At 37.0% G+C, this 27,251-nt stretch overlaps 1 protein-coding gene across 3 annotated transcripts in view; it reads right to left on the bottom strand.

Annotated features, from left to right (window-relative positions):
• FANCC (FA complementation group C) overlaps positions 1 to 26,761 on the bottom strand; it is a 72,733-nt gene extending 45,972 nt beyond the window's left edge. Inside the window, exons 1-4 of one of the 3 annotated variants that reach the window (XM_071731511.1) lie at positions 26,681 to 26,761; positions 12,988 to 13,161; positions 11,302 to 11,386; positions 5,520 to 5,614 (exon numbers count right to left, since the gene is read on the bottom strand). In XM_071731511.1, coding sequence (XP_071587612.1) covers positions 5,520 to 5,614; positions 11,302 to 11,386; positions 12,988 to 13,152 — 345 coding nt within the window. In that variant the 5' untranslated portion in view covers positions 13,153 to 13,161; positions 26,681 to 26,761. Of the gene's footprint in view, positions 1 to 5,519; positions 5,615 to 11,301; positions 11,387 to 12,987; positions 13,162 to 17,996; positions 18,064 to 26,351; positions 26,601 to 26,680 lie in introns of those variants that run through there. The other 2 variants (XM_071731512.1, XM_071731513.1) reach the window with 2 other exon arrangements.
• Between the last annotated feature and the right edge of the window lie 490 nt (positions 26,762 to 27,251).

Below are 27,251 nucleotides of genomic sequence, written 5' to 3'. Positions count from 1 at the left end.
GAAGGAATAACAACTCTTCTTTTCCAAACATACCAAAAAAGCCATAAGATCCCTAAAACCATGGAAGTAAGTCTCAGAAAGTGATAAAATAACTCTGAGCTACTTTGGCCTCCAGGACTTTAACATTTTCCATTTCTCTCTTGGATGCATGCCCCCTGGAACACAGACCTCATGTTTCCCACAGATGTAAGGGAAAGCCAGATCCCCTGGTCCCTGCCCCCGACCCTCCTTTCTCCATAAATTTACATTCCCTTTTAATTATTTTGTATTTTATTTATGGTAAAATATTATAGTGAAATTTTTACAAAGATAAGAAATAGTTTAAAGCAACCACTGATTTATCTTAGTATGAGCATTACCAAAATTAGTGTTTTCCCCTTTAAAAGAAGAAACAAATAACCAAAGTTTCGAATTTATTTGTGATAAAACCATGCCAAAACCTATAGTCTATAACATAGATTCTTTCTCCTATAACTTTCTCAATAATAAGTAGCAGGTGAAGCATGTTCATAATTTAAACTCAGATATCTCAGTTCATCTCTTAATCTCCCTCTTTCAAAGCTGTCTAGATAAGGAAAAAACATGATTCTTGGTATGACCTCTAGCAATTCTTAAGCCTTTTAATGGACACATTACCCACACGTGTCATTATTATAATATTCTTATCTCAGAGACATCATTTATTGTAAATCAAACATCTTAACATTTTTTTGCATTAAAAGGTCTTAGGGACCATTTGCCTTATTGGAATGACAAATGACAGATGATTAGGCTCTTCCCAATTTAATACAGCAAACTGAAGAACAGATCTAGAGGTTCAATAGAATTTGTGCCCTAAATATCTTTGTGTTACCTTCAATTCCCATCTCCAAGAAAAATGTGAGGTTGTAGATTTGCTTTTATGAAGACAAGAGAAAACTTCACAAACAAAAGAAGATAAAAGCTTTTTTTTTTACTGTATTTGGATGATTCTTACTGTAACATGTTCAGTCCTAACAACATTTCCTGAGATGTTTTTGCAAATAATTAGTCCACCCTGCAGATATTTTTTCAACCTTGAAAATGTGTGTTTGGTGTTCCAAAAGGTGTTCTGTTATGTTGGTCCTACTGCCCATTAATGTAATTCCTTTTCTTCCAAAAAATACAGAATACAGTAAAGTTATAGCTATTAGAGATGCGCTAGCATGCAGACATCTATTCCATAAAAAAAGCACTCAAGAAAATGGAAATGTTTTTAAAATAGATTATATCATACCCTGCCCTACCTTGTGGCAAATGTGTGACCTCACAAGTGTAGTACCCATGCTAATAAATGAAATTCTTACTAAAAAGAAGTAAGTAAGGAAGTTATTAACTGCTTAGTAGACATTTAACAACTCTTCAAGTTGTAAAAACAAAATCTTCCCTCTCTTAACTGACTTACCTGTATGCAAATTCGCATCGTGGGAAACTTCAGTCTAGTAGAAAATCTTGAAGTTGTCTTAGAAAAATACATTCTGCCAAGGATCATTTTACTTCAAGGAACTTTCAAGATAACCTATGGTTTGGTGAAAGTATGAATAGAACTTGAGGTAATCCCTCCAAATATACTGGAACAAGGCCTAACTTCTGGTGGATTCGCCTGAATCCCTTGAATACTTTCACATTCCTACAGTATATTCTAACATATCTCATCATCTTTATGGATACTTTCTTCAGATAAGTACTACGCCACCTTTATTTCAACAAATGAAATAAAACAAATGGGGAGAATAACAACAAAAGTGTTTGTTTTTTAAAAAATGTAAATATGAAGAAATATTGAATGTGAGTTTTGGAGAGAAAACCAGACAAGTGAATCTGAGCCAAATATACCAACAGGAACTGTAGCTGGGCGCTAAGAGACAAAGGTATGCAAATACTAAAAGCAACTGATGCTGTGGAAAAAAAGAGAGAGGTGTGGAGAAGTATCTCAGCAGAGGAGAATGGGATCCATAAAAATCTAAGTGTAGACAAGTTCTGGGCAAAAGGATCTCTTGTTCATTATTAGGCAAAACCCAAATCCTGCATTCCCAGGTCATAATTTTAAAGACAATTTCATAATTTCATACTTGTCTTTCATAATTTTCCTCCTGAAGGCTCTGCTAAGGCAAGCAGATAACAAAGGGGTGACTGGTGACAGCCAACACAGTTTCACTAAGGACAAGTCTTGCCTGACTAATTTGGTGGCCTTTTGCAATGGGGTCACAGCCTCAGTGGACAAAGGCAGAGCAACAGATGTCATCTATATGGACCTGTGCAAGGCATTTGACACTGTCCTGCATGACATTCTGATCTCTAAACTGGAATGATATGGATGCAATGGGTGGACCACTCATTGGATAAGGAACTGGCTGGGTGGTCACACCCAAAGAGCTGCAACCAATGGCTCAGTGTCCAACTGGGGATGTGTGACAAGTGGTGTTCCTCAAGGGTTGGTGCTTGGACCAGTGCTGTTTAACATCCTTGTTGGAAACATGGACAGGGGAATTGAGTGCCCCCTTAGCAAGTTTGCTGGTGACACCAAGTCAACACACTGGAGGGAAGGGATGCCATCCAGAGGGACCTACACAGGCTTGAGAAGTGGACTTGTGAAAACCTCATGCAAACTGCATGAGGTTCAACAAGGTCAAGTGCAAGATTCTGCTACTGGGTCAAGGCAATCCCATGCATGAATATAGGTAAATGTGCAGTTGCAGCTCAGCAAACCAACTGTGTCCTGGGATGCATCAAAAGAAGCACAGAGAGCTGGACGAGGGAGGTGATTCTCCCTCTCTACTCTGCTCTTGTGAGATCCCACCTGGAGTACTGATCCCAGTTCCAGAGTCCCCAACATAAGAAGGACACAGAGCTGCTGGAACATGTCAGGAGAAGAGCCACTAAAAATGATCAGAGGGCTGGAGCACCTCGCCTATGAAGCCAGGCTGAGGAAGTTGGGGTTGTTCAGCCTGGAGAAGAGGAGGCTCTGGGGTGACCTTACAGCAACCTTCCAGTATCTGAAGGGGGCCTACAAGAAAGCTGAGGTAGAGCTTTTTACACAGGTGTGTAGTGAGAGGACAGGGGGAAACGTTTTAAAACTTGAATAGGGGAGATTCAGGTTAGACATTGGGAAGAAATTTTTTAAATTTAAGCGCACTTTAAGTGAGTTTTAATTTTTGTGACTCCACAAAAGGCTCCAGAACAGGCAACTGTTAAGAGGAAGTTACTTGGTAAACTGAGGGGTTTTCATTTTTATGAGGCATACTTATTTAGTAATTGCTCTTAGTTTTAACTGAGAATCAAAACTTTTGTAACATAGAACAGCTTAAGTGATTTCTCACTACTAGACCCAGTGAATGCTCATTGTCTAACAACATTATTTTATACCCATTAATTTGGTTGCAGGAACCAAGTTTAACTTCATCCTTCCTCAGAGGAGGCATTCATCTTTATCTGACATCATCATCATGACAAATTTGACAAAAGCAAGCTATTGCAGAATATTTCCTTTTTGACAAGATACACCCAGACAGAACAAGAAAAAGGCCATTGGTTTAATCCCTCATCTCAATTACCCTGCTCTTTCAAAGCAGTGTGTGAGACAGCTTGTTTCTCCACGTATGCGTGTTTGTGTGAGGTACACCCTGGCAACCACTTCATACACAGAGTGCCATCTATTGATGTTTCCTGGTATGATTTTTAGCAGATTAACAACACTTGTAAAGCTGCTGTGCTAATGCACATTGCAAAAGGCTTACTCTTAACAAGGTATCAGAAACAAAAGAATGGATGCTTCATTGTACCTGATACTGTGGGTGGAGCCTCATGCCTACAGCAAATATACTTTTCAAACCAGCAGCACTGACAAAGGAGGCAGAATAAATAATATGATGACAGACATACAAAAAAATTCTGATATACATAGCTGACTTGTTGTCAAATATACAGTGCATGCCCTTACATAAATGGATCATCATGAAACCAGCCCTTTGTTCTTGTTTAGTTGATACTTTTTCTTGTATCAGCAACTCCATTGCTTCAGTTACATCAATCACGTAATGTGATTGATCTAGACTAAAACACCTGTTATTTTCCCCTCCCAGAAACAGAAGCTACCTGTAGAAAACTGTCAGGGTACAACTCTCCCTACCTACTTACCACCATTAATATATATGCTGCTGCTAATAACAAATAAAATTACAAATTTTGCTCTCTTTTATAAATAAATGCATGCTATTGCATCTCTCCTATGTCATTAGAAACAATATGTCTGACCAGAAAACTACATTAGAAAAGGCAGAAATTTTTTTTTTCAACACTTTACTTTGGTACTCAAGTATTGCTGCATTGTGAATTCCAGATATACTGACCTCAGGAAAAGCCTCCTAGAAAATGTTAAAGCAGGGAGAAAATAAGGGTGATTTTAGTTAGTACTGAGTTGTTGAGAATTTCATGTGCAACCCAGCATATTTGGTACATGCACCAAGGATGTCTGGAAGTTTCTGAGAACCTACTACTGCTGAGAATTCCTGCAACTAGATCATCAGTACTACACAGTTAGATACACTTATTTACCAACATGAACCTCTGAAATATCATTACTACCTTATAGCAATTTGCACATCCTAGTTTTACATGCATACTAAGATAAAGTGACATGTAGAACATCAACTAGTCAATAAGAAATTAGCTACTTAGAGAAGGCTAGAAGTGTCTCCAGCTTTAGCTTAAAAAAAAATTAACATTTCCATTAATAATTTAAACTGTATTTTGATATGGACCCACAGAGAATCCAAGGATGTAAAGTCAAGAGCACTGCACCCTCCAATTACTATTCAGCAATGTAAAGCATAAAGCATCAATGTGCTGCAAGTTATTTACATGGTGATGTGCATTGCTAGTTCAGTGTGGAAATACATAAAATATGAACAGATGTGCCCCACAACCCCATGAATTTGGGATTAAAATAAAGGATTCATTATTCCCCAAGTCACTAAATATGAATCCCCACACAAGCACTATCCCTCCGCTCTCTGAGCATCTTTGAATAAAGTTCGGATACAATTAAATTCTTTATAGGAAGGAGATAAAACAAAAGTAAGAAAGAATAAAATTAAAGAGCAAACATAAGCTGTTTAAAAACAAAACAACAACAAAAAACAACTATGGCATTTCTCCAGTTTTTTTATCTTATCCTAATTGAAACGTTCACTTGCTTCTCTTCTGGCTTGTGGTCATTACTCACTATTCAGTTACACCACGCAGTGAATCTAGTAGGTATAAACCTATCAAAATTAGCCACTTTAAAATGCCACATCTTTTTAATACTTCAGATGACAGACTAGCACTGACTGTCTCATAATTAGAGTGCTATATTAGAGTGATATATACTTCAACACAATATGTATGCAAGTTGTGTTTGGAGCAGTTCCTTAAATGACAGTTTCTTTATACTACAGATGCTGCACCTTTAAATAATCAATTTAATTCAAAGCAGTCCTGGGAAGGATTCATTCACTTACTCGTATCCAGCTGTTGGCCTTCAATTCCACAGGGTTTTGTGGTTCACTGCTGTATAGACAACATAAGCACCACATCAGAGTCTTCTGGCTTTCATCTGCAGACCAAAAAAAAAAAGCAAATAAGGACACATTTAGAGGGGAAAAAAATAATCAAAACACATGCAGAATTACACATAACAAACCCTATCCATCCACAAAACTAAAGCTCCAAATAACAGTCTCAACTCATGTTTCCATTCTACCAAATTCACAGAACACATTTGATATTATATGAGTTCCTGTGTAATCATTTCCTTCAATAAAAACTTAAAAGGTATCAAAGTTCAAAATACATACATCATTTAGAAGGTCTTAAGAAACATTCATTTGCATAAATAACACTTGAAGCTATCACCAAGAAACTTTCAAATCAGTATCTAAATAATACAATTAGTAATAAACAATAATAAAAAGTAGTAAATTAGTTCTTACACTGTGTCCAAAGCTTGGTCTCTTCTGGAAAATTTAAGTTTGTGAGGTATGAAATCACTCATACATAACAAGAATGCAAAACATCATTTTCAGTAAGGATATATGAAAATTCTCCATGCTTAGCAAAATGACATTTCTGCAGAGAGCAGAACAGCTACATACCAATGGAAAAAAACAACTTCTGTGATTTTCTGTTCAGATCAAGTTTTATCTAATTCTAACCCTGCTTTGGAAATTGTTTGCCTTCTCTTAAAAAACCTACTAAACTGAGAAATACTGTCATTGTTCAGATGCACAGATATTATTAGAGAGGAACTAATTGTTTGGAATAAGCAGCTAAGAGCCATTTAACTTATTATTATTTCCCAAAACTTTATTTGCAATAGGCTTTTTTAAAAATTGTTCTTTAGCAGATACCACAAGTCTCTACACTGCATTTCATTCCAAGTATAGTATTGTATACATTTCATTCCATATAGTATTGTAGCTCTGATATAATATTTAAATTAGTAAATTAAATTATTCTTGCAATACAAATACAAATTTGTTTCAGACATTATATTAGGACACAATTTGATTATCAAGCTCAACAAATTACTCCTTTTGTTCTCTGTTCACTTGCTAGTCAGAATGCAATAAATGGTATTATTTAGAAGTACCTTGCTGGCAAAGCCTAATGAAAAAAATAAAAGCTCCATTAAGTAATGCCTGAATTTTCACCAGGTGACCAGGGATGTGAATATTGATTTAAACCAGTATTTCTCAATAAATGTCCAACAAGCCTGTAGGCCCTTACTGGCCTCCCACTGACTAACAACCTGCACAGAAATGGTTTCTAAAACATTTACATTTAACTGGCTACAATTTGAGATACTCTGCCATTATGTGTGTGTGGCTTTTTTTTCTTATACAGATTTTTACAAAGCTAATTAAATCCTAGGTTAAGATAAGAGCGAATGGAGACATCTTGCACACTCTTCATCAGAAATTCAAGCCTAATACTTTAATTGTAACAATATCTAGCTAGCACTGGATATCAGCACTAACAGGCAACTCAATCTCCTAAAAAAAAAAAAAAATTTACCTAAACTATGATATGAAGTTATACAAGAGGAAAAAATAAATTAATACCCTTTTATTTGTTCAAATGACTAAGTGGTAGTAATTTTCTTCTTGGAAAACAAAGATCTTAAACATTATTGATTACCAGTACTAAAATACCATCTATTCAAAAAGCGTGGTTTATATGAATTACACAGTTTTAAAAAATCAAACTATACAGAAAAAGAAAGGGGAGGGAAGAGAGAGGGAAGAAAAATCACGTTGAAATTGCCTATCCTGAATTAAGTATAAATAGTTCAAGTGTTACTACTTTTGACTCATCCTGCTTATATTATGTATCTACTGTATGCCAGTAAGTAATTTTAAGTGGTAGTGTTGCTTTGATCTAAAAAAATAAAGGAAAGAGGTGAAAAAATGCATGGAGCTGCTTAACTAAGCTTCTGGATGAGAAGACTTCTTGCTACACAGGATGACTTTCTGTTTAATATAAAATAAACTGCATGTATTGTCTGGAATAAGCAGTCAGAAATGTAAATCAGTATGATGAAAGCTAAAATGATGAAACCAAAGCTTAGATAAATGACATAATGGTACAATTTGCCAACCTAGTGAGTCTACACAGATTTTGCTAGATGCATTCAACACTCAACCTATCATCAACCAGATATTCTCTAAAAACAACAGACTTGTACAGCTTCACAATTTTGAAAGTTAAAATTATTTTTTTTCTACAACCAAACCAAAGCAGCTTTCCACAGGTCTGTGGAAAGCAGGAAGAAGGACTGTACAATCATCTTGTTGAAGTACCCAATGACACTGAGGGACAGGTTCACTTTCTGTTAACAATTACTTTGGAACATGGGATGAAGGATGAGAAGATCAAGAATAAGGGGACACAGATCATAAGATATTTATGGCAGCTGCAGAATATAATCACACCAGAAGACCAAACACAGCAATAGAAAATGTACTGCTGGGTTTTTTCTGCCCAATTTGCTGGTAACTGTGATCCCCATGGAAAGCAGACCATCACAGTATGCACTGAACACCATCAGGATACAGCCGAAGGTGTTTGATCTGATTATGGCATGAAAGAATGCTCTTTACCCCCCAAAATACCTCGTTAATACATCCAGAGGAACACAGTTAGTAACTCGAAGATGGGAGTTATATCTCAAAAAAGGTCACCAACTATCTACTCAACTTGTGAATTAGATGATAACGTAACTTCAACAAAAAGAATGAAATTTTTCTGTATAAAAATTCAAGCCAGCTTGGAAGCTGTTTTACAAAAAAAAAAAAAAACAAAAAAAACAAAAAACCCAAAGACCAGACCTTTATGATGAATCAGATTGCCTTTCTTCCCTGTCAGTCTCATATTAAAAAAAAAAAAAAAAAGGAAAAAAGAAAAAAAAACGAAAAAGGAAAAAAACAAAAAAGGAAAAAAGGGAAAAAGGGAAAAAAGGAAAAAAGGAAAAAAGGAAAAAAGGAAAAAGAAGAAAAAGGAAAAAGGAGAAAAAGGAAAAAACCCACAAAAAACACGAAAAACAAAAACCAAAAAAGAAAGGAAAAGAAAAATGTAATGTTTTCCTCATAACACAGTGTGCTCTCAATAATCCAACGATACTGTCAGTTTATAAAACCCTGTTCTGAACACGGCCATATGCAAGCAACTAATTAGAACACCCTAATCTTACAGGCAGAACTTTCATTTTAGAGCCTGTTGTAAAGTTTTATTGGAATATATCTGAAAATGTTGATTAGCTAAAACATAACTTTCTGTGGAAATAAATGTACACATAAGCATGCATGCTTACACACATACAATGACATAAAGAGCCACCAAGAAATTCCCCAACATATATAGTATTAGTTTGGGATTCAAGTCATTTGGGCTAAAAACTCAAATCAAGAGTGTCCTACTGAGAAGATAATCCCCCAGCCCACAGAAAAAAAATCATTGGAATTCCTTACCAAGACTGTATTCCTCATGTATCCCTTGTGGTTTTTGACCACAAGTACAGCCATGAGGTTTTCTTTGGTTGTGCTTCCTCCGTATGAGTGTCTAATTAAGGCCACCTCCTGGTCAAGAGTGTTTATGAAATTATTTTCCCTTGGAGATCATGCTTCCTACACTGAGTGGTCAGCCATGTCAGCCTCCAGCACCAACAGACATTCATCTAAGGTGACAGGTACTGTGGTTTGGCCATGATGCAAAAGTATAAGGTTTTTCCTCCACCATTTACTGGTATGAAAAATTGAATTGAGCAAAATTATTTCCTTCTACAGCAAGGGTGGCCTGGCCTCAGACACATGCTCGATTGAACTATTTATCTAAATGAGAAATTACACAAAACCCACTTGAGAGTCAGCATTTGCTATAACCAGCACTATCTTAAACAGTATCTTCAGAAGAAGTGCCAAACAAAATGAAAATCTGCTGAATCTTAAAATGCCAGCAGTCCAAGGAGCACTCCAGTGGCTCTATAAAGAGGAAGTGGTGGGAATGCATACACAGACATCCTCAGGTCTGTTGATTTCAGAAAATCTCCTTGACTCATCTTTTAAGCATTGAGGTGAAGGATTCCATTATGAGCAATTAAACTTCTTGGAATTGGTTTGCTTGCAACTTTTAGACTGAAAAAAAAAAAAAACAGCCTATAGTAAAACTCCATACTCTTGCAGTCTTCAGAGGTAACTATCAATTTGCAGAAAAAAGTGCTTTGCTTGATTGAGAAAATGCTGAGGGATACCAAAGAAGAGGAAAGAAGCAAAGGAAACCAAGAACTTATTGCTGGGATTGTTGTGAAAAGGAGTCAGAACCAGAAACAGATGGCTCTCAACTTTAATCAAAAATACAGATGAAATTACTTCCTATACCACAATGTATCTCAGAAAAAAATGGTCTAAAGATATTCCAAACAAAAATTTACCAGAAAAGCATGTGTGTCTTTGTAAATATCAACAATTATCAATATTTTAAAAATACTAAAAATCATTGAATTATGATTAAAAAGGAAACCAATGTAAAAAAAAATTCTATAAAATATGGAAATATTTTTCGTACAAGAAGCCACAAAAGCACACATTTCTTGCTTTGCAGGAGTGATATATGTCTAAATCTATGGGTCCTTCCCAAATTTTCCTTTCAGAGAAGAAATGCTGACATAACACACACCTGCCATGCGCTTTGCAGGCAAGTTAATCCTGCCTGTGCTTATAGCTGACTAGAAGAACATAATGCAAAACCAGAAGACACATGATCATTTCAGCCTCATACTGTGCTTGCATTAATAACTCCTTCCAGGGAAACACAAAAATTGTTCTATTATATTTCCTGCAAAGGAAGCATAAAGAAGAAAAGACAAAATGCAATTTTTTTGTAGTAGCAGAATACTGGCAAAGGAGTATTTTAAGGGGCTCACAGAGAAGCTCAGAACTAGTTTTCTTCTTGAAAGTAGATTCCAAGTCATTTTTCATCTTATCAATATCTCAGTTCCTGAAAAATGTACTGACAATGCTAGCGAGGTAGAACAAGTGATGTCTCCTTTGTCACAAGAGTTTTCCTGTTCCCAGTTCCTTTTCTCTTTATTCTCACCTATAGACATATATACACTAGTAATATGATGCTTTTGGATTCTCATACCTTTTTTTGCTATGTTACCTCTTCACTGTTTTGCTTTTGCTCATATGTGCATTTTCATTTGTTTGCCAATTGGGGGAAACACACATTTGGAATAAACAATAAAAACAAGCACAATCATAATTTAGCAGTTTTACACTATAAGGAAAACCCAAGACAAGTATCAGAAATATTAGTTTGTCTGTATTAGCATATAAAGTAGAATATTCAGATGCTTAACTGCAAGAAATTTCTGCTGAAAGTAATCTGAAACACTAGATTTAGTATATTTTGAGAACCTAACAAAAATGTAGTTCATTTAGTAAGAAAATAAGAAAAATAGAAATCATAATGCATATAAACACTCACTGCATTTAAAACATATTGTTCCCAAGTCAAGATCCTGTAGCTAACCAAGGGAATTAGCTCCAAAAGTAAATTTAAGATTTCTCAGTGCCATATATTTTAAATATCTTGGCTAACCTTTTCCTGTCAAAATTTTACTTAAGTAAAAAAGAATGCTGTGTTTTTATGCAAAAAAAATTAAAATACGTAACAAGTTTTATTTTCCTAACTACTATGGAATAAAGTTTACAGGGCTGATGCAGAAATATTACATGCTCTTACCATATCCTACAACAAAAGGATTCCAACAAAGCCTTCCTAGAAGCTGGCCAATTAAAGGAAATTGCTGAATTGCTACAATTGAATCCTGTTAAAACATAAAAACAAACAAAAAATAATAAATATACTGCACATCAAAAGCAGGTTAGGAGAACTGCTAGCAATACAGAATATTGTAAATTACAATCCCAAAGTTTTGCTGTGAAATTCTCTGGAAGCAAGAGACCTGCAGGTATGTAATAAAAGCAGAACTTCCTGAAATTTGCTATAATGTTGTCATTCAAATAAGCAAAAGCTTAAGTAAGTAATGACCTAACCTAACACTTGAGTAGGGTAGAAAATTTGGTCATTTGCCTCACAATCAGTACTCAGAAAACAGTATTACTAACATAACTATGATAAAAATAGAAATGCTATATAGAAAAACTATATTTTTGTTGATCCTCATTGCTTTAATATAATCTCACAGGTTTTCTGAAGAAATAAATACCTACTATGCCATAAAACTAAGTATCTATTACTTTCACTTGTTTTAATTTAAATTACATAGAACTAGCCAGTGACAAACTGCAATTTAACTTCTAAACAAAGAGAAAGCAGCTTCACTATAAAAGCAGTAGACAACGTAGTTTATATACAATCCTGTGTAATCAGTCTTATTTTTCCATTTTTGTAGCTTTACTATCTCATAAATGAAGGCTTTTAAAAATGTTGCTGTACTGAGATAACATGCAAGAACCAAGAATGATAACCATCTCCTGCTGTTGCAATAAATTCCTTACATTTGCCCCACATTTAGGGCTAGCCCTAGACTTTCTGGGGCCATATTCACAAGGTCCATTTAAGGCAAGCCTCAGATTACTTGGAGGAGCAAGTTGGGGTTTTTTTTCCTCTCAAGAAACAAAAGTATAAATAAGGGAAGAAACACCACTCCCTAGAAATCTTTTATTTGAAAAATAAAAGTTAAATTCAAATAAAAGTTAATTCTGTTCAGAAGAAAATAACAGCTCTGCAGTCTTCAGGTAAGAATAATATTTTAAAATAAGTATGTCTTTAAGAAGTCAGCCTCATGCCATAATAATATGTTTCTAAAGCTAATTACACTGACTACATACACTGAAAATGCAGCAAACATATGCAGGGCTAAACATATAAAAAATGAAACTAAATATTACAAAAAGCACTCTACTGAGTGCAGACAATAATTAAATTATGAAAGGGAACAGCCAGCAGCATGTGCCAATGAGCTGACCATGCTACTAGAATTCACTGTGTGTGCCACAGCACTGGGGGTAATGTGTCAACAGACTCTCCAAGATTTAAAGGATCAGTTACAGTTTTCCATGTTAAGGCCTTTAAACAGTCAGATTTATGACCCGACAACAAGAGTCAAATTCCTTAAAATAAAGAGTTTCTTAAAAAGGCTAAAGCACTGGCTGAGCAATCTCATGTGACAACAACCAATCAAAAAAAAGCTCCTTTCACAATAAATCAAGTAAACAAGCAGCACACTCCTGTTTGTATTACCTGTGACTAGTTCCCCAATTTGCCTCATGGATCCACCAATACTTTAGGTCAATAACACACACCTCTTTGCAAGTGTCTACATCTGATTTTGTCAAAATGTGGTATAGATTGTTTCTGATGACATCTTCAAAACAGGTCAGTCTTCCTTTTAAAGTCACTTACCATATGTTTTAAAGTTTCATAAATCTGATGTAGAAACTCCTGGAGCTGGGGCAAATGAAGGCACACATCCTTCTGGGATTCCAGTGTGGTGGCTTGACCCCATTTAATAGCTTTATCCAACCAATATTCCAAGCTCAGTTTGGTCACTGTAGTGTCCTGGGCCATTCTTCAATCCTGAAAAAAAATACTGTAACTCCTCATCAGGCAGCACTAAACACTGGCTTCAAACCAAGAATGAAAATAGGAAGAAGGATTTCTGCTAATTTTGTGTGTTCACGTGTGAAGGGGGATGCGGGAACGTGGTTTTGCATTTCTATCTCATAAGGGTGCCAATTTTCTTTCTAGTAGCAAGAGGGTAAAATAATAACCCCATTGTGACAAAGTAGCAAAACACAGTAATCAGTAAATTACTGTAGAATGTACCACCCAGCTGTGTCTCAGCCTTTTCTTATCTGAATTTGTTGTCACCAATATTTCACTCAAAAAAAGTATTAGAATAATGTGAACGTGCATTTGTTTAGAATGTTTTGTATGATGAAAAACTGAAAATGCCTATTTCAAAATAAACAAAAGCATAACTTAGGCTGAATCAAAAAAAAACGGTGTTAGTGGGCCTTTGTTTTAAGTTCTACATTTGCAATTCATCATTCATTTTAAGTCCAAAAAGAGCATTCTCCTTAAAGGAAACTAATAAATTTTCTACTTCAGCTCTTTCTTTTTACTATAATACAAAGAAGAGGGGGAAAATACGACCATATGCAGCCTCATGTATAACTCATTTCTGAATAAAGGCTGTACCATATATAATCTATATCCAGTGGCATTCTTTACTGTAAAAACTGGGTTTTTGAGAAATGAGCACTGCTGCCAAGCCAGAATACTAAAATCTAACCAAATTGCCCCAGTAAAATTCAACAACCACTTTTTTTTTTTTCTGCTCCGCTCTTAATATTTTTCATTGGAAAAAGGACAGAGAATAGCACAGCAGGCACTACACCAACCTTTAAAACTCTCTGAAAGAAACACCTCATAGGCTGAAAGAGCAAACGAGTCCTTGCAGCCATTCAATCATTGTTCTTTATGTCATGACTGGAAAGACAACTGTCAATTAACACAAACGTGGTGGCAGTTTTCAGAAACAAACTGTTGCCCACTTGTAGACAAATTCAGACACTCATAGAAGCAAGAGAAATTAGTATTTACCTTTGTAAGCTACATAGAACCACAGATTAAAAACCAAACCCAAAGCTGAACCTGACATTAAGCTTGCTTTATACAGCACTTACAATCACCCCCCTTATACAGCATGCTATTCTGAGCCAGATAAAACTTTGAAGATCATTAATAAACTATTTAAATTTCTGAGTAATAAATAAAAAATATTCTATTAGTAAAAAATAAATAAATAAAACTTCACTCTGACTCACAACTATTATTTGACTTTGGATCATTTCCAGCAAATAAGGAAGGTAAAGCTGCTGGCTTGCCAGAATTCACTCCATATTTGCCCTGAACTTGCTCAAACTAATACAAGCAAAGCCAGTGCTTTCATGTTATTAGACTCCCATTTCTACCTACAACTGTTGCTGTCATCACAACTCTTAATGGACCAGTGCAGTGTCAAGATCTTACTGATCTTTTATGAGTATGAAAAACAGGCTTCAAGAATTCATCACCATAGTGGCATGGGTCAAGCACCTAGCAGCAATCAGCCAAACACTCATATCATCACAGGGACATAAAAAATACTTTAACAAATTAAACCCAGGAATGAAATTTACACATTTAGTAAATTCAATGAGCCTCTCTGATGTTCCCAAGTAATATTAATTCTCCTGAATAACTGAAAAATTACTCCCCTAACAAAATCACTTCTGAAACTTTGAGAAAATGCAAAAGAAGAGAGAAAATAATGAAATGAAATTAATAAAATAAAAAAATAAAATAAAAATTAAATAACCTACACAGACACTCCAGGATTTTGGGGCAGTCAGAAGAGCTGACTGTCAACTAACAAAGGTGTCAAGGTAAGCAAATCAAGCAGGCTTATCTCCTATACCAGCTACCTGTAACTGCTATTCCAGGATGCAGAATGGCACAGACATCACAGACTTTTGCCAGAAGTAGGAAGTCTCAGCTCCACTCTAAGAAAGGTGTTTTATCTCCTTTCTTAACAACAGCTAAGTAAGCAAGATTGCTGGTCCAGAAAGACTCCTTAGCAACGCTGTAGCTGTTCCAGAGCCCTTGTCTTATACAAAAAACTGCCCAAGGCTAAGATGCATATTCTTATTTTAACTAGAGAGAAAGGAAATCCTAAAAGTTGATCTATTCTATAAGCTCCTGTCTGCAAGTATGCATTTTTTAGTTTCTGATATATAACGCACTTAAGATACCTGTCCTGAGTATCTTGGGTATGATCTAAGTACTGTCCCATCAACATTCTTCTGTTAACCACATGAATTATGCTCTTTCCTACATCAAGGAAATGAAGTAATTTTGTGTTCAGTGCTATTAAAAATCATGGAGTCACAGAACCATCATGGTTACAAGCCATCTGCAACTGAAATGCAGTGTTTTTCACTGTTGTCTTATTCCATGAAAGCAAGATCACGGAATGACAGAATGGTTTAGATTGGAAGGGACCTTTCAAGTCACCATTAATGATTCCAACCTCCCTGACGTGTGCAGACTCATCTCCCACTAGGCCAGGCTGCTCAAAGCTCTATTCAACCCAGCCCTAAACACTTCCAGGCATATATTCCATCCCACTATTAAAGTGGAATAAGAGACAAATAAATGTATTTTTCTGTGCAATTTCTTCTCTGAAACTGCTCAAAATAGTATAGTCTAAGAAATAAGGAGCAAATGATCTATATGGCTACGAGAACAGGTAACCCACAGTATATATCTGCAACAAACTGTGGTGTATACACTGAAAATGGAAAACTTTTAAGAGAGGCACGAATACCAAATCTTTTTTTGCACTCCTTTAGGGGGAAGGAGGCAGGGCTGACCACTTCTGTAAAGCTTTATACAAGAATTACTTTTGTTAATTCAGTGGTAGAAGAATCCCTTACAGCAACTATTAGGAACTCTATGTAGATTTTTTTAAATAATCACCACAAAAATTCTTACATTATTGTTGCTTTCCGTTTGGGATACAATAATATTTTAGTCTTCCAAAAATTATCCTGGGATCTACAGAAGAGTATATTAAAGTGACATTTCGAAGAACTGCTGCAGTGTTCAGCTTCAATGCATCCTTGATCAAAAACACGCTTAATTCAATATACGTTAATATTTTGCTGCATCACAATACTGCTTTTGCCTCACTAAAAGAAAAACAGGAAAAAAAAAATAATTAATCGAAGCACCAGCTCTAGCTGCAATATCATGATTTTCAAGCTGCACTTATGTGTTTGCTTTCCTCAGAAGTCTTCAATGAAATAGCCATTTTATTCATTGCCTAGTTCAACTATAGCATATAGTCCTGAAAAGAACAATTTTACTAGTATAGTTTACTCCTGTCTTTACCTCAACATTACTGGAAAGCATCCAGTAAAATGAATTAATAATACAAAATAATAATACAAATAAAAAGAAGACCTAACATACTAAACCTGGCAAATAATTCACATCAAAAACTGTCACAGAATAGATTGACTATTAACAAGAGAAAAATAAAATTATTAGTTAATTAAATGTAATTTAAACACTCAGGTCCCAGTAAGATACAGAACATAATAAAAGACTTACAGAAATTACAGATAATAGATTTGATTAGTAATTTGACTTGACATACTGTCAAGTATATTCCTAAAGTCTCTTTCAAGTTCATTTCTACTCTCTTCAGTTAGTTAGGACACCTTTTAATTCAGATGCCAAAAATTAAAAACAGGTTCTTATTTATGACTGTTTACTTTGCAGTACCAGAAACTCAGAAGCTGTATTTGCTGTGAATAGTCTTAAGTACCCTTTACCTATAGAAAGAAAAGGAAGAAATAATCTCTAGTCCTTCTCTCTCAGAACCATTAGTCAAACACTCTTGGTCTTGTACTTTCAAGCCCAGGAACCCTGTGGAGCTCAGGCATGAGGGTACTTGTTATATCTTTCAAAAGCTGAAGGCAGCATTTCTAACAAAAAATGGATTAGCTTTATTCTGTCAAGTGAGCTATCTGGATTAGTGTCTGAAATGTAACACTTTAGTCAGTAACTTTTGTTACCAGATTTTGAGGCAAAGCCCTACAGTATACCAGGACACTCCACCTAACAAGGGAGTTACTGCCACATCCTCCAGAACCCACACACATACAAATACCAAGCTGCTGACAAAGCCTCCCAGGGTAAGACATACCTGAATGCACCTCATCTGTAAGAGTGAAATATTTGCAAGGGTGGAAGAGACAGCATCTTCAGAAAACTCCTCATAACTACCTCCTTACCTCTACTCTGAAAATTAAACACCTGTGTATTCAGCATTTAAGGTAGTAAAAGAATGAAGATTTTTTTCTCTAGAACTGTAGAAATAAAATCTCTTTAAGTAAAACAACAAATGGAAGTAAAGTAACTTCTTTACTATTGCAAATTCTGAAGCTCAAGACTCATCTATAAATATGAGAATATGCAGTTGCTGAAACATTAAAACTCAAAACCAATTTCGCTCAGTCATAGAAAATCCAGTAACAAACTTCCATAACTTTCAGTGTCCCCAAATCTGGCTTTAATAGGTTACCAAAAATTACTACTAAAATTCATTACTTAGTTTGTCTTCCATCTAGTAAATTCAAATGTCTTCTGTCACAGCATTCCAAGCAAATGTGACAAAAACTTGCACTTAAAGTATAAAGCTTTAATTTGTATGCTTTTCCTTGAACCAGTGATAAGTAGCTCCACACTCAAAACGATGACTTCACTTTCCATTACCCCGTCTCCTATCTCAGACTTTACCCATCAGCAACCTCAGCTTGTGAGGAAAAAAAACACAACAAGGAAACAGTGAAAATACTTACATGACACCAGGATCCAAAGGCCCCAGGCAGAACAGGTCACCAACCTGAGCTAGCAAAACACACCAACAAACATTCCAAATTTTAAATAGTTTTTAGGGTTGCTAACACTTACAAAACCAGTAAAACGTTAGTTTTAGGCATAGTTATTCCTCTAATAGATATAAGGAGACTAAAATTAGGAATTAGGAGGCTAGATATTAGGTAAGAACGTCAGTATATTGTATAATCAAAAGATACTATGACTTTGACTCCTTAGTTGAGTATTGCTTGATTATGATGCAGCACAGTTGATACACAAATAGAGCAGAAGCCTATTAATTACTATTTCCATGTTTTAAAGACTATAATAATCATGTCACAAATTCAGTACCTAATGGATGATTTTTTGAGGTTATGCCAAGAGAAAAAAATTAAGTAGCAGTTATCCACACCATGGGCACTACGTATTAATTTATTATTTCACTACATTAAGTACCTATTACACTTTTTCACTTTGTTCTCGCAGTGTATTTCCCATCTTCACCTCAACAGCTCTCCTTTTACTTGCCAAGAAAAAAATAGAAGATCCAATATATAACTTATTAGGCAGCAAGATCAAAAACAATCTACTTTAAAGAAAGCCTATTACAGCCACCCAAAAAGAAAGTGGAGAAATCTGTATTAGGAAAAAAGAGAATAATTTTTAGCAGCTTTGGAAAGGTCCAAGAGAAGTAAAGACTGTGAAAATTAAAAACATACTTTAATCCTGTCATCCTATTTTTCACAGTGTCCATTGTTGGGAAACTAGGTTTAGAGACTCATTCCTAGTTTGGTGTTAAAACTAATGTACACTTGATGGCAGCCTAGCAGTCATGAGTACAATAGAGAACAATTCCACCCTTGACTCTGGACAGTGTGATTACACCCAGTGTTAATTAGAGTTGGGTTTTTTATTTAACAATTTTTCAGATAAGAGCAAGTTTGCTTATTCTTCTGTGCCTGCCTCCACAGATACTGTACAGCAAGAACATTACAGAAAACTGCCTCTATATTTACATACTTTCCAAATTAAAACAAATTGCATGCAAAACCTCCCTTCCCCTGAAGATAAAACTACAGAATAGCTTTGCCAAGAAAAGAACCAGTATCAGCTAAGCAGCATGCAAAATCTCATGAATCAAATAGCTGTGAAGCAGATGGGTGGCATTATCATACAACATTTAGACTAACAAAATCTAATCACAAACCACTGGAATTAGTTCCTGCAAGAAACACACCAGGTTATTAAGACTCCAGCACCATGAGTATTTTTTTAAAAGATAAATTTAAGAGGAGAAAAGAGACAATGAGGTGAAGTACCTATATATCTGTGACAGAATAGCCTACACAGTTTGGCAATGTACCCAACTATAGCACATCCTAGTTTCTAAGAATTTTACCGTCAGCAATTCAGCAAGGCTCACAAATCGCTGTTCATACCACTAGGCTGCAAATCAGATGCATGTGCAAAATGGAAATTTATTTAAGGCAATAAAGCAAATCCCAGATCAACATGGACTTACAAAACAAAAGCCAGGCATGAAAGAAACACTGGGCTTCTGCGTCACCCTTTAACTTCTTGATTGTCCTTCCATATCTGAATTGCTTTATTCTCATCAGTAGACAGTGAACTACCACAGAAAGGTAACAAAACCATACCACAAAATACAGCAGAAGCTAGAAATTACATACTAGGTATGGTGAACTGAAGCACAAAATACACAGCTTCCTAAACTTCTAGAAATGAGGGTGGGGAGTGGAGAGAGGAGCCAGGAGGTATATGTCTTTTAAATACATTTCCTCAGTAAAGCAAAAACTTACATATTTTGTCTTGCACAATCTAAATTCCAAACCTTCCAAGATTATTATCAGAACACTGATGTCAGTGTAATGTGTCAATCTCTTCTAATGCTTGAGGGATAAAGATTTTTTTGAGATAGCTGTACTGAAGAGGATTGTTAAAATATTTTTTGATTCATTTTGCTGGACAGAGCCTTTTAATTCAAAGCAGTTAATTTTCTTCTGACTTCTGTGACAATACCTGCCATAAAGGCCACACAAACAAAAATGCAGCTAAGAGAACAATGAAAATAGTTTAAAGGCAGCTCTGGCAAGAGGTATTAAGTTGATTTAGCCTCTGAACTACAGTAGGCAGAGCTGCTTCTGCAGAATATGTGCTAATATAAAAATAGAATTAACATATTTTTACACCACTTTATACAAAGTCCAATCATTGCTAACGCCAGCTTAGCTTCACTATTGATAGTAACATCACACATCAATTGTGCCTGGTCCCCTGATACCATTTGTCTAAACACTACCTATATAAGACCTTGTTTTGCAGGTTACAGGGAAAGGAACAAAATTCTGCCACTTCCGTTTACAGCAGTGGCAAAATATTTTTAGTCTCACTGCAGCCTAAATTTCAAACGGTTCATTCAAGACACTATGAAACTTATCCATGTACGACCTCACTGAGTCACTGCCTCATAAAAGTTAGACCTACCAGCAATAATGTCAAATACTTGTTAGATGTAATTTGTTGTCCCCCTTTGCCTATACCAAATCTGCCAGCTAATGTGTCACTCAGTACCTTGTGTGCTACCTGACACAAACCTTACAACCTTATAGACACAAACCTATAACCCATTATCAGACACTCTGCTATAACTAAGGTCTACAGGGCCTTCTTCAACCTGTTTTCTACACTTGACTAAAAATAAAAGATCTGTGGGTGCTGGTGGGCATCAGGCTCACTGTGAGTCAGCCGTGTGCCCTGGCAGCCACAAGGGCAACCCACATCCTGGGGGCATCACACACAGCATGAGCAGCCAGGGGAAGAGGGGATTATCCCACTGTGCTCAGCATTGGTGCAGCCTCACCTCGAGCACTGTGTGCAGCTTTGGGCCCTCAACTTTAAAAAGGATGTGAAGGTCCTCGGGTGTGTCAGAAGAGGGCAACAAAGCCGGTAGAAGGGTTGGAATGCATGTGCTGTGAGGACTCTGGGTTTGCCTGTTTGGAGAAGAAGCTGAGGGGCAACCTCACTGCTCTCTGCAGCTTCCTGAGGAGCTGCAGTGGAGAGGGAGGTGCTGAGATCTTCTCCCTGGGACCCAGTGACAGGACACATGAGAATGGTTCAAATCTGTGCCAGGGTAAGTTCAGGCTTTAGGTTTTCTTTACTTGTGAGGGTGGCTAAGCACTGGGAGAGATTTCCTAGAGAAGTGGTCAATACCCCAAGCCTGTCCAGCATCAATGGACAATGTCCTTAATAACATGCTTTATCTTTGTCAGCTCTGAAATGGTCAGGGAGTTGGACTGCATTATTGGTCTAGTACCCAAATACTTGTCTACTCTATTCTGATCTGAACATAAAACCAGTTACCTAAGATTGCCTTACCATTTAGGGGTTTTTTTTTCTGGGTTTTGTTTTGGTTTGGTTTGTTTGGTTTGTTTTTTTTAATTGCTTTCATATGAACACTAGTGGTAGCGTAAATGTAAGTAAAAATTACACATTTTCATTCTAACATCAGTTGAAGCTACTGAAATTCTGACATGTGTTCATATAGTCCACATATAATAAAAGCAATTTTGCACATGAAAGAATGTACTTCTCTTTGGCATTAAAAAAAAAAACCAAAAAAAAAAACCAAACCCAAAAAGACCAGAGTCTCCTACTTTTCTCCCCTGTCTCCCTGACTGTGCACACCCAGAAATAAACCAGCCACTGAATAAAATCTTCTGAAGATGGTATTTGTGGCATGTAAGTAAGCCAGACAAAGAAAATTTGATTCTTCAGAACAGTACAAATAACTTCATGATACCCACATCAGTATTTACACCTTTTCACAGTACATTATTTTAATACACTCCCACAGACGTTTGTCTCTGGAGTCTATCTACAAGGTTTTATACTATTCACAGGCATTAAATCAGGCTACTCATTCTTTGCAAACAAGAGATGTTTCCCCAGAAAAATTTAGAGCAAAGACTTTCAGTGATTCAACCAAACTCAACCTGCAGCAGCAATTAGCTCCAGTTTATACTGGAGACAGGGCACTAGCATTCAAAGTGATGAAGCATTATTTTGAGATTTAGCAGTTAATTATTCCTGCCTATTCTATGTGTATGCACTTTTTAACACATCAGTAGTGGACTCTGACTTGCCAGTAAGATTTTTTGTTACATTTGTTCATTAAAAACTCACAATTTGTCAATGCTACTCTTTAGCATGAAACTAAAGCTATATAATTCTGGTATTCTACGGGTAAGGAGTTCCTTGTGAATTTGATACAGTTGATGACAGATGAGAACTTTTAATGTACAACATAGGAAAACAGTATTAGCTAGTGGTATGTCTCTTGGCCTCTTCTCCTCAGACACTCATATATGTCAATTTAATTCTATATTATGATACTTCATTATAACCATCGTTTGGAATATTTCAATACTGTCACATAGTTAATCAAGATTTATAAAATAAACATGTCTAGTGAATCTACCAGTATGGAGGAAGGACAGCCTTGCAGTTTGGCTCCATGAATCAGATGCTTAAGAGTCTGATTCCCACTTCTGACACATCACACACAGGACACTTGAAGAAGTAATTTAAGATTCCCAGGCCTGTTCTACTTCATCTCTACAGAATCCTGATTAGCACGGCTCTCTCTAATTTTAAATAGTACAGTGTCGTTTCTTATGCCTTTTTTAAAAAAATCAGATGAAAAATACATGGCTGATATTACGAGGTTTGCTACATTTGCAAGGAAAACAAATTCCTCTCAAAGATTTATAAAGTTCCTTGTGCTATGGAAGCCTTGTGGACTTTATTTCACCAGATTACTATAGCTGACACTGTGCAGGTTACAGAAGTCATCTGTCTTCAGACTGTGTCCAATACTATCTGTATAATTTATATTCCTCATTACATTGCTTACCTGCAGAATTTCTATTAAAAGTTAAAAATGCAAGCAGCAGTTCTGTGTAAGAAGACTACAAACATGTTCAAGGCTGACAGTCTACATAATAATAACAAAAAACTCCTGCAGATAGTTTAAGTTTGGTAAGAATACATCCTTTGCCATTCCACAGTTAGACTAAAAGCAGTTTTGAAAAGATGTTAAAAAAGCTGTAACTAAGACTTTCCAAATTTGGAATTCAATTTAAATTGTAATTATTATATTATGTTTCTTTATGGGTTTTATTAATTTGACTATTTCTGATTAATTTTCAAGTTTAGCCTGAGTTGTAGGGAAAATTACAAGAAAGGGTTCTTCAAATACATAAATAAGGAGAAAAAGAAGGAGAATGTTGGCCCACTGTTGAACAGGAGAGATGAACCAGACACTAACAACACTGAAACGGGAGAGATTCTCAACACTTTCTTCACCTCTATCTTTAAAAGCATTATTGGGCCCCAGGCCATCAGATCACAAATCGAGTTTGATGCACACATAGACCCACTGCCAGTAAAGAAAGAGCTGGCATGGGAATTATTGCAGGAGGCTGACCTGTACAAATCATGGGCCTGGATGCCATCCACTCAAGGGTCTTATAAGAACTGACTGATGCCAGAACTGTCAGGCTGCTCTCCATAATTTTCGAGAAGCCATGGAGATCAGGGGAAGTCCCAGATGACTGGAAGAAGGCTGATGTCACCCCCAACTATAAGAAGGGTTCAAATGAGGGCCCTGGTAATTACAGATCCATCAGTCTTATTTAAGTCCCTGGGATAATTATGGAACAAATTCCACCAGGGACTGTCACAGCTCCAATGAAGCACATGATTGGGAAAAGCCAGCATAGATTCACCAGGCGCCTGACTGCCTTCTACTAGAAAGTAACCTGCTTGACAGATGTAGGACAAGCAGTAGATGTTGTCCACCTGGACTTGTCAGCTTGACCAGGTGCAGGACAATCTCATCTAAACCATGCTTCTACCCAGAAAGGTCAGACCAGATGATCCATGAGATCCCTTCCAACCTGATATTCTGTGATTCTATGGTCTGTTTTAGGTCCATGCTTAATTACTTCATAATTAATACAATACTAATAAAAATATTTTTGTATTCAAGACACAGTGTTGAAATCATCACACACCGTTTGTCATGGCCATCTAAAATTAGTACTATGTCTATAGTAAAATACATAACTAAATCTTGCTAATTTTTGAATACTTCTGCAATACCCAGAAAGTTATTGGCACTAGCCAAGGAGAAAATATTTAACATATTCTACATTCCTATAACTTACAAAGTAGATTATGTATGGACTCAGAAGTTAATGGGATGTGCCACCAAGTTTCAAGACAAAAAGAATTTCTTTGATTCCAGAGCTACATGCAAGAAAATGCAGATTTTTAATTATCATTACCATTTTCTTCATTTCAGGAACATTAAAAATAATAATGGTCTTTTATGATAACCCTAACCAGAAAATTTCATCTGGGAATACCATTCTTGGTGCAAGGTAAATTGTTTAACTCACAATTTTACTTTGCAAGCTCTTCTGCTGTCTATATACATTATGAGAAGCTTACAACTTGGCATACTTTCGTGCATTTTTTAGATCAGGTTGGCACAAATTATGTTGTATTCATTTAAAAAAAAATAAAATCTGGTAAGTCAAAGACTGAAGGTTTTTATTTAGGATTTATCTCATGCAATATATGCATCTTCCTGTAAACATGAAAAATTATTCCATGTATATCAAAGGACTCTAATACTTTCTTAATCATTGTTTCAGGAAAAAACTGTCTCATTCATCCTTCACCCCTCACAAGATTCTTCACCCATGTTTTAAAAGACATCTTTGTCAAAAACAGCACCTTCACAACCGCAGGTCAGTATACTGAAATAAATGATGAAGGGGAAAAGGTGAGCAATTATGGTTTAAAAGTACACTGAGCACACAAGCTTCATTACCAGGAGAACAACCATGTCTGGTACTTCATAGATAGGTAGATAGGTATCCTTTGTTCCTTTAACTCTCCATAACATCATCCTTAAGACCCCAGCTCCCACCGGTGTCCCTTATGACACTTTCACTCATGGGATTCCATGGTTAATTTTGTAAGCATACCACCCACATGGCTCACATGCACGTGCTGACTGGATGGAGAACCACTGCCAAACAAAGAAGTGGAACAACAGTCTCTCCCTTTGACCCTGCCCTCCATTTTTAGAAAATACAGAGGAACAGAATTGTTTTCAACCCTTTATCCTGCTTTCAGAGTTGGTTAAAACTGACTAACGTGTTTAATTCTCAGTGGCCAAAGACATGAAGGTGTGGAATCATGAAGATCTTATGTCCTGATGAAATAAGGCAAACAGCACAGAAATCATTATCCAACACGATCCATGCCCGTAAGCGAAAAGAAAACCTTCAGGATGTTTCCAAAACATACAGACCCACTGCCATGTTCCCTAAAGAAAAGGCTTCACCGAGGGGTAAGTATAATGGTGTTTATATTCTCTTTACAAACCAGCCACAGGAGGACATCACAAACGTCCTGCAGGCCTGTTTCTATCCAAGAGATGGCACTACTGAACAAACATCCACACAGAGGAGGAAGACTGCAACAGGGAGGAAAAACTGATAAGCAAGTGAGAGGACATACCAGCAATGCTAAAGGTCTTACAGACAAAAGATTTTTATAGCCTGTCAGTAGCTCACAGTATAACTTGATAATTATCTCAATTTCTCATTCGATTATTATATGATGATAAATTCTTAGGACAGAATTTTGAATCTTGAGCAAAAGGAATATGAAAATAAGAAGTAATACAGTGAAAATCCATCTACCTCAGAAACTACTGAATCATGGCCATAGAGAAAAGCTTTCCTTTTTTAAAATAATAATAATTTTTTAAAAATAAATTCAGAGATTGCACCGGGCAAATAAGTAAATAAATAAGATCCTTACAATTATATATTGGGGGAAAATTCCCCATTCTTAAGTTTCTCCTGTTTTTCAAGGGCCTGTCATTAGAACGTTAAATTCCATGAATTTTACCTAAAGAATTCTTCACTGTAACATAGCGGAATAACCATTACCCCACTTTAGTTAGTCATTCACATCAAAAAAGGCATTTGGAATTTTTTTTTGAGAGAAGCGGAAGGTAGTGCTTTAATTACCCACATCTGTGAATGAAAAATAAAAATGGCAACACCTCACAACACTTTCAAGGCATTGGCCTTGCCTAATTAGAGCAGAGGTCCGCGAGTGACAGATTGGCACGTGTGCTAAATCAGAAACAAAGCTGCAGACTTTTTACTCTCCCTTCCTCCAAACCATTTCGGACTGTACCCATGTGTAAGAGTTGCACTGATCACACACACCGATCACAAAAGGATATTTTGTTTCCAGAGTTCCTAGGAACACAGGGAGTAGCAGGATGAAGACAGCACAGATGTGGACGTCTCCCTCTTTCCCGATATGCGCGGAGCCTTTTGCCCGCGGCGCCCCGCTCCCTCGCCGGCAACCACCGAGGCGAGGCCACGGGGAAACGAGGCGGGCGCGGAGAGAGCCGCTCCCCTTTCAGTCCGTGGGGAGGTCTCGGTCTCGGCCGCCGCCGCGGGCCCGGTGACCGCCCCCGAGCCCCCCGCTCCCACCGGAGCCGCCGCCACCGCCCCTCAGCCCCGGCCCCGCCCCCTCCCCAGCGCCTTACCGCGCGGCTCGCGCTACCGGTTTGGAATTTTCGCGCGCCCTGCCCTGCTCACGGCGCCCCCTGCGCCTGCGCGGAGACTGCGCCTGCGCGGAGAGGGGTGTAGGAGGCGTGGCGCCGGCGGTGGGGGGGGAGGGGGGGCGGTTGTGAGGGGCGGGGGTACCGGGGACGCTCCCTGCGCACCGGCCTTGGGATGAGCGCATCCCACTGGGATCCCAGCGGGAGTTGGAACAAAAGCCTCGCTGGTCTTCACGGCTGATGGGCGCAAAGGGCTTCTAAAGGCTGGGAACCGAGATGCTTTTGTTATTTACATATTCCCAAATTTACTAGGTGAATCAGAGAGAGAGAGGTAAAGCCAGTTTTGATTCCCCGTGTCCAGTTAAGGTAACAGGTGGGCAGGAAATGAAAATGGAGGTGACATTGTGGCCTTGATGAGTCTGCCAAGGACTATTTGGTGGTGGTGGCCAGGTGGAGGTTCCAAGCCCACGTCCCACCTTCCTGATCTCTGACCATAAATAAATAAAATCCTGCAAGTTTTTCCCCTTCTGGTAAGGCTAGGTGCCAAACCTGTTAC

This window comes from Heliangelus exortis, chromosome Z, assembly GCF_036169615.1.
Source record: "Heliangelus exortis chromosome Z, bHelExo1.hap1, whole genome shotgun sequence".
NCBI classification, from domain to species: Eukaryota; Metazoa; Chordata; class Aves; order Apodiformes; family Trochilidae; genus Heliangelus; species Heliangelus exortis.
Note: the sequence above shows the minus strand (reverse complement) of the source record. Positions and strands in the feature narration are given on the sequence as shown.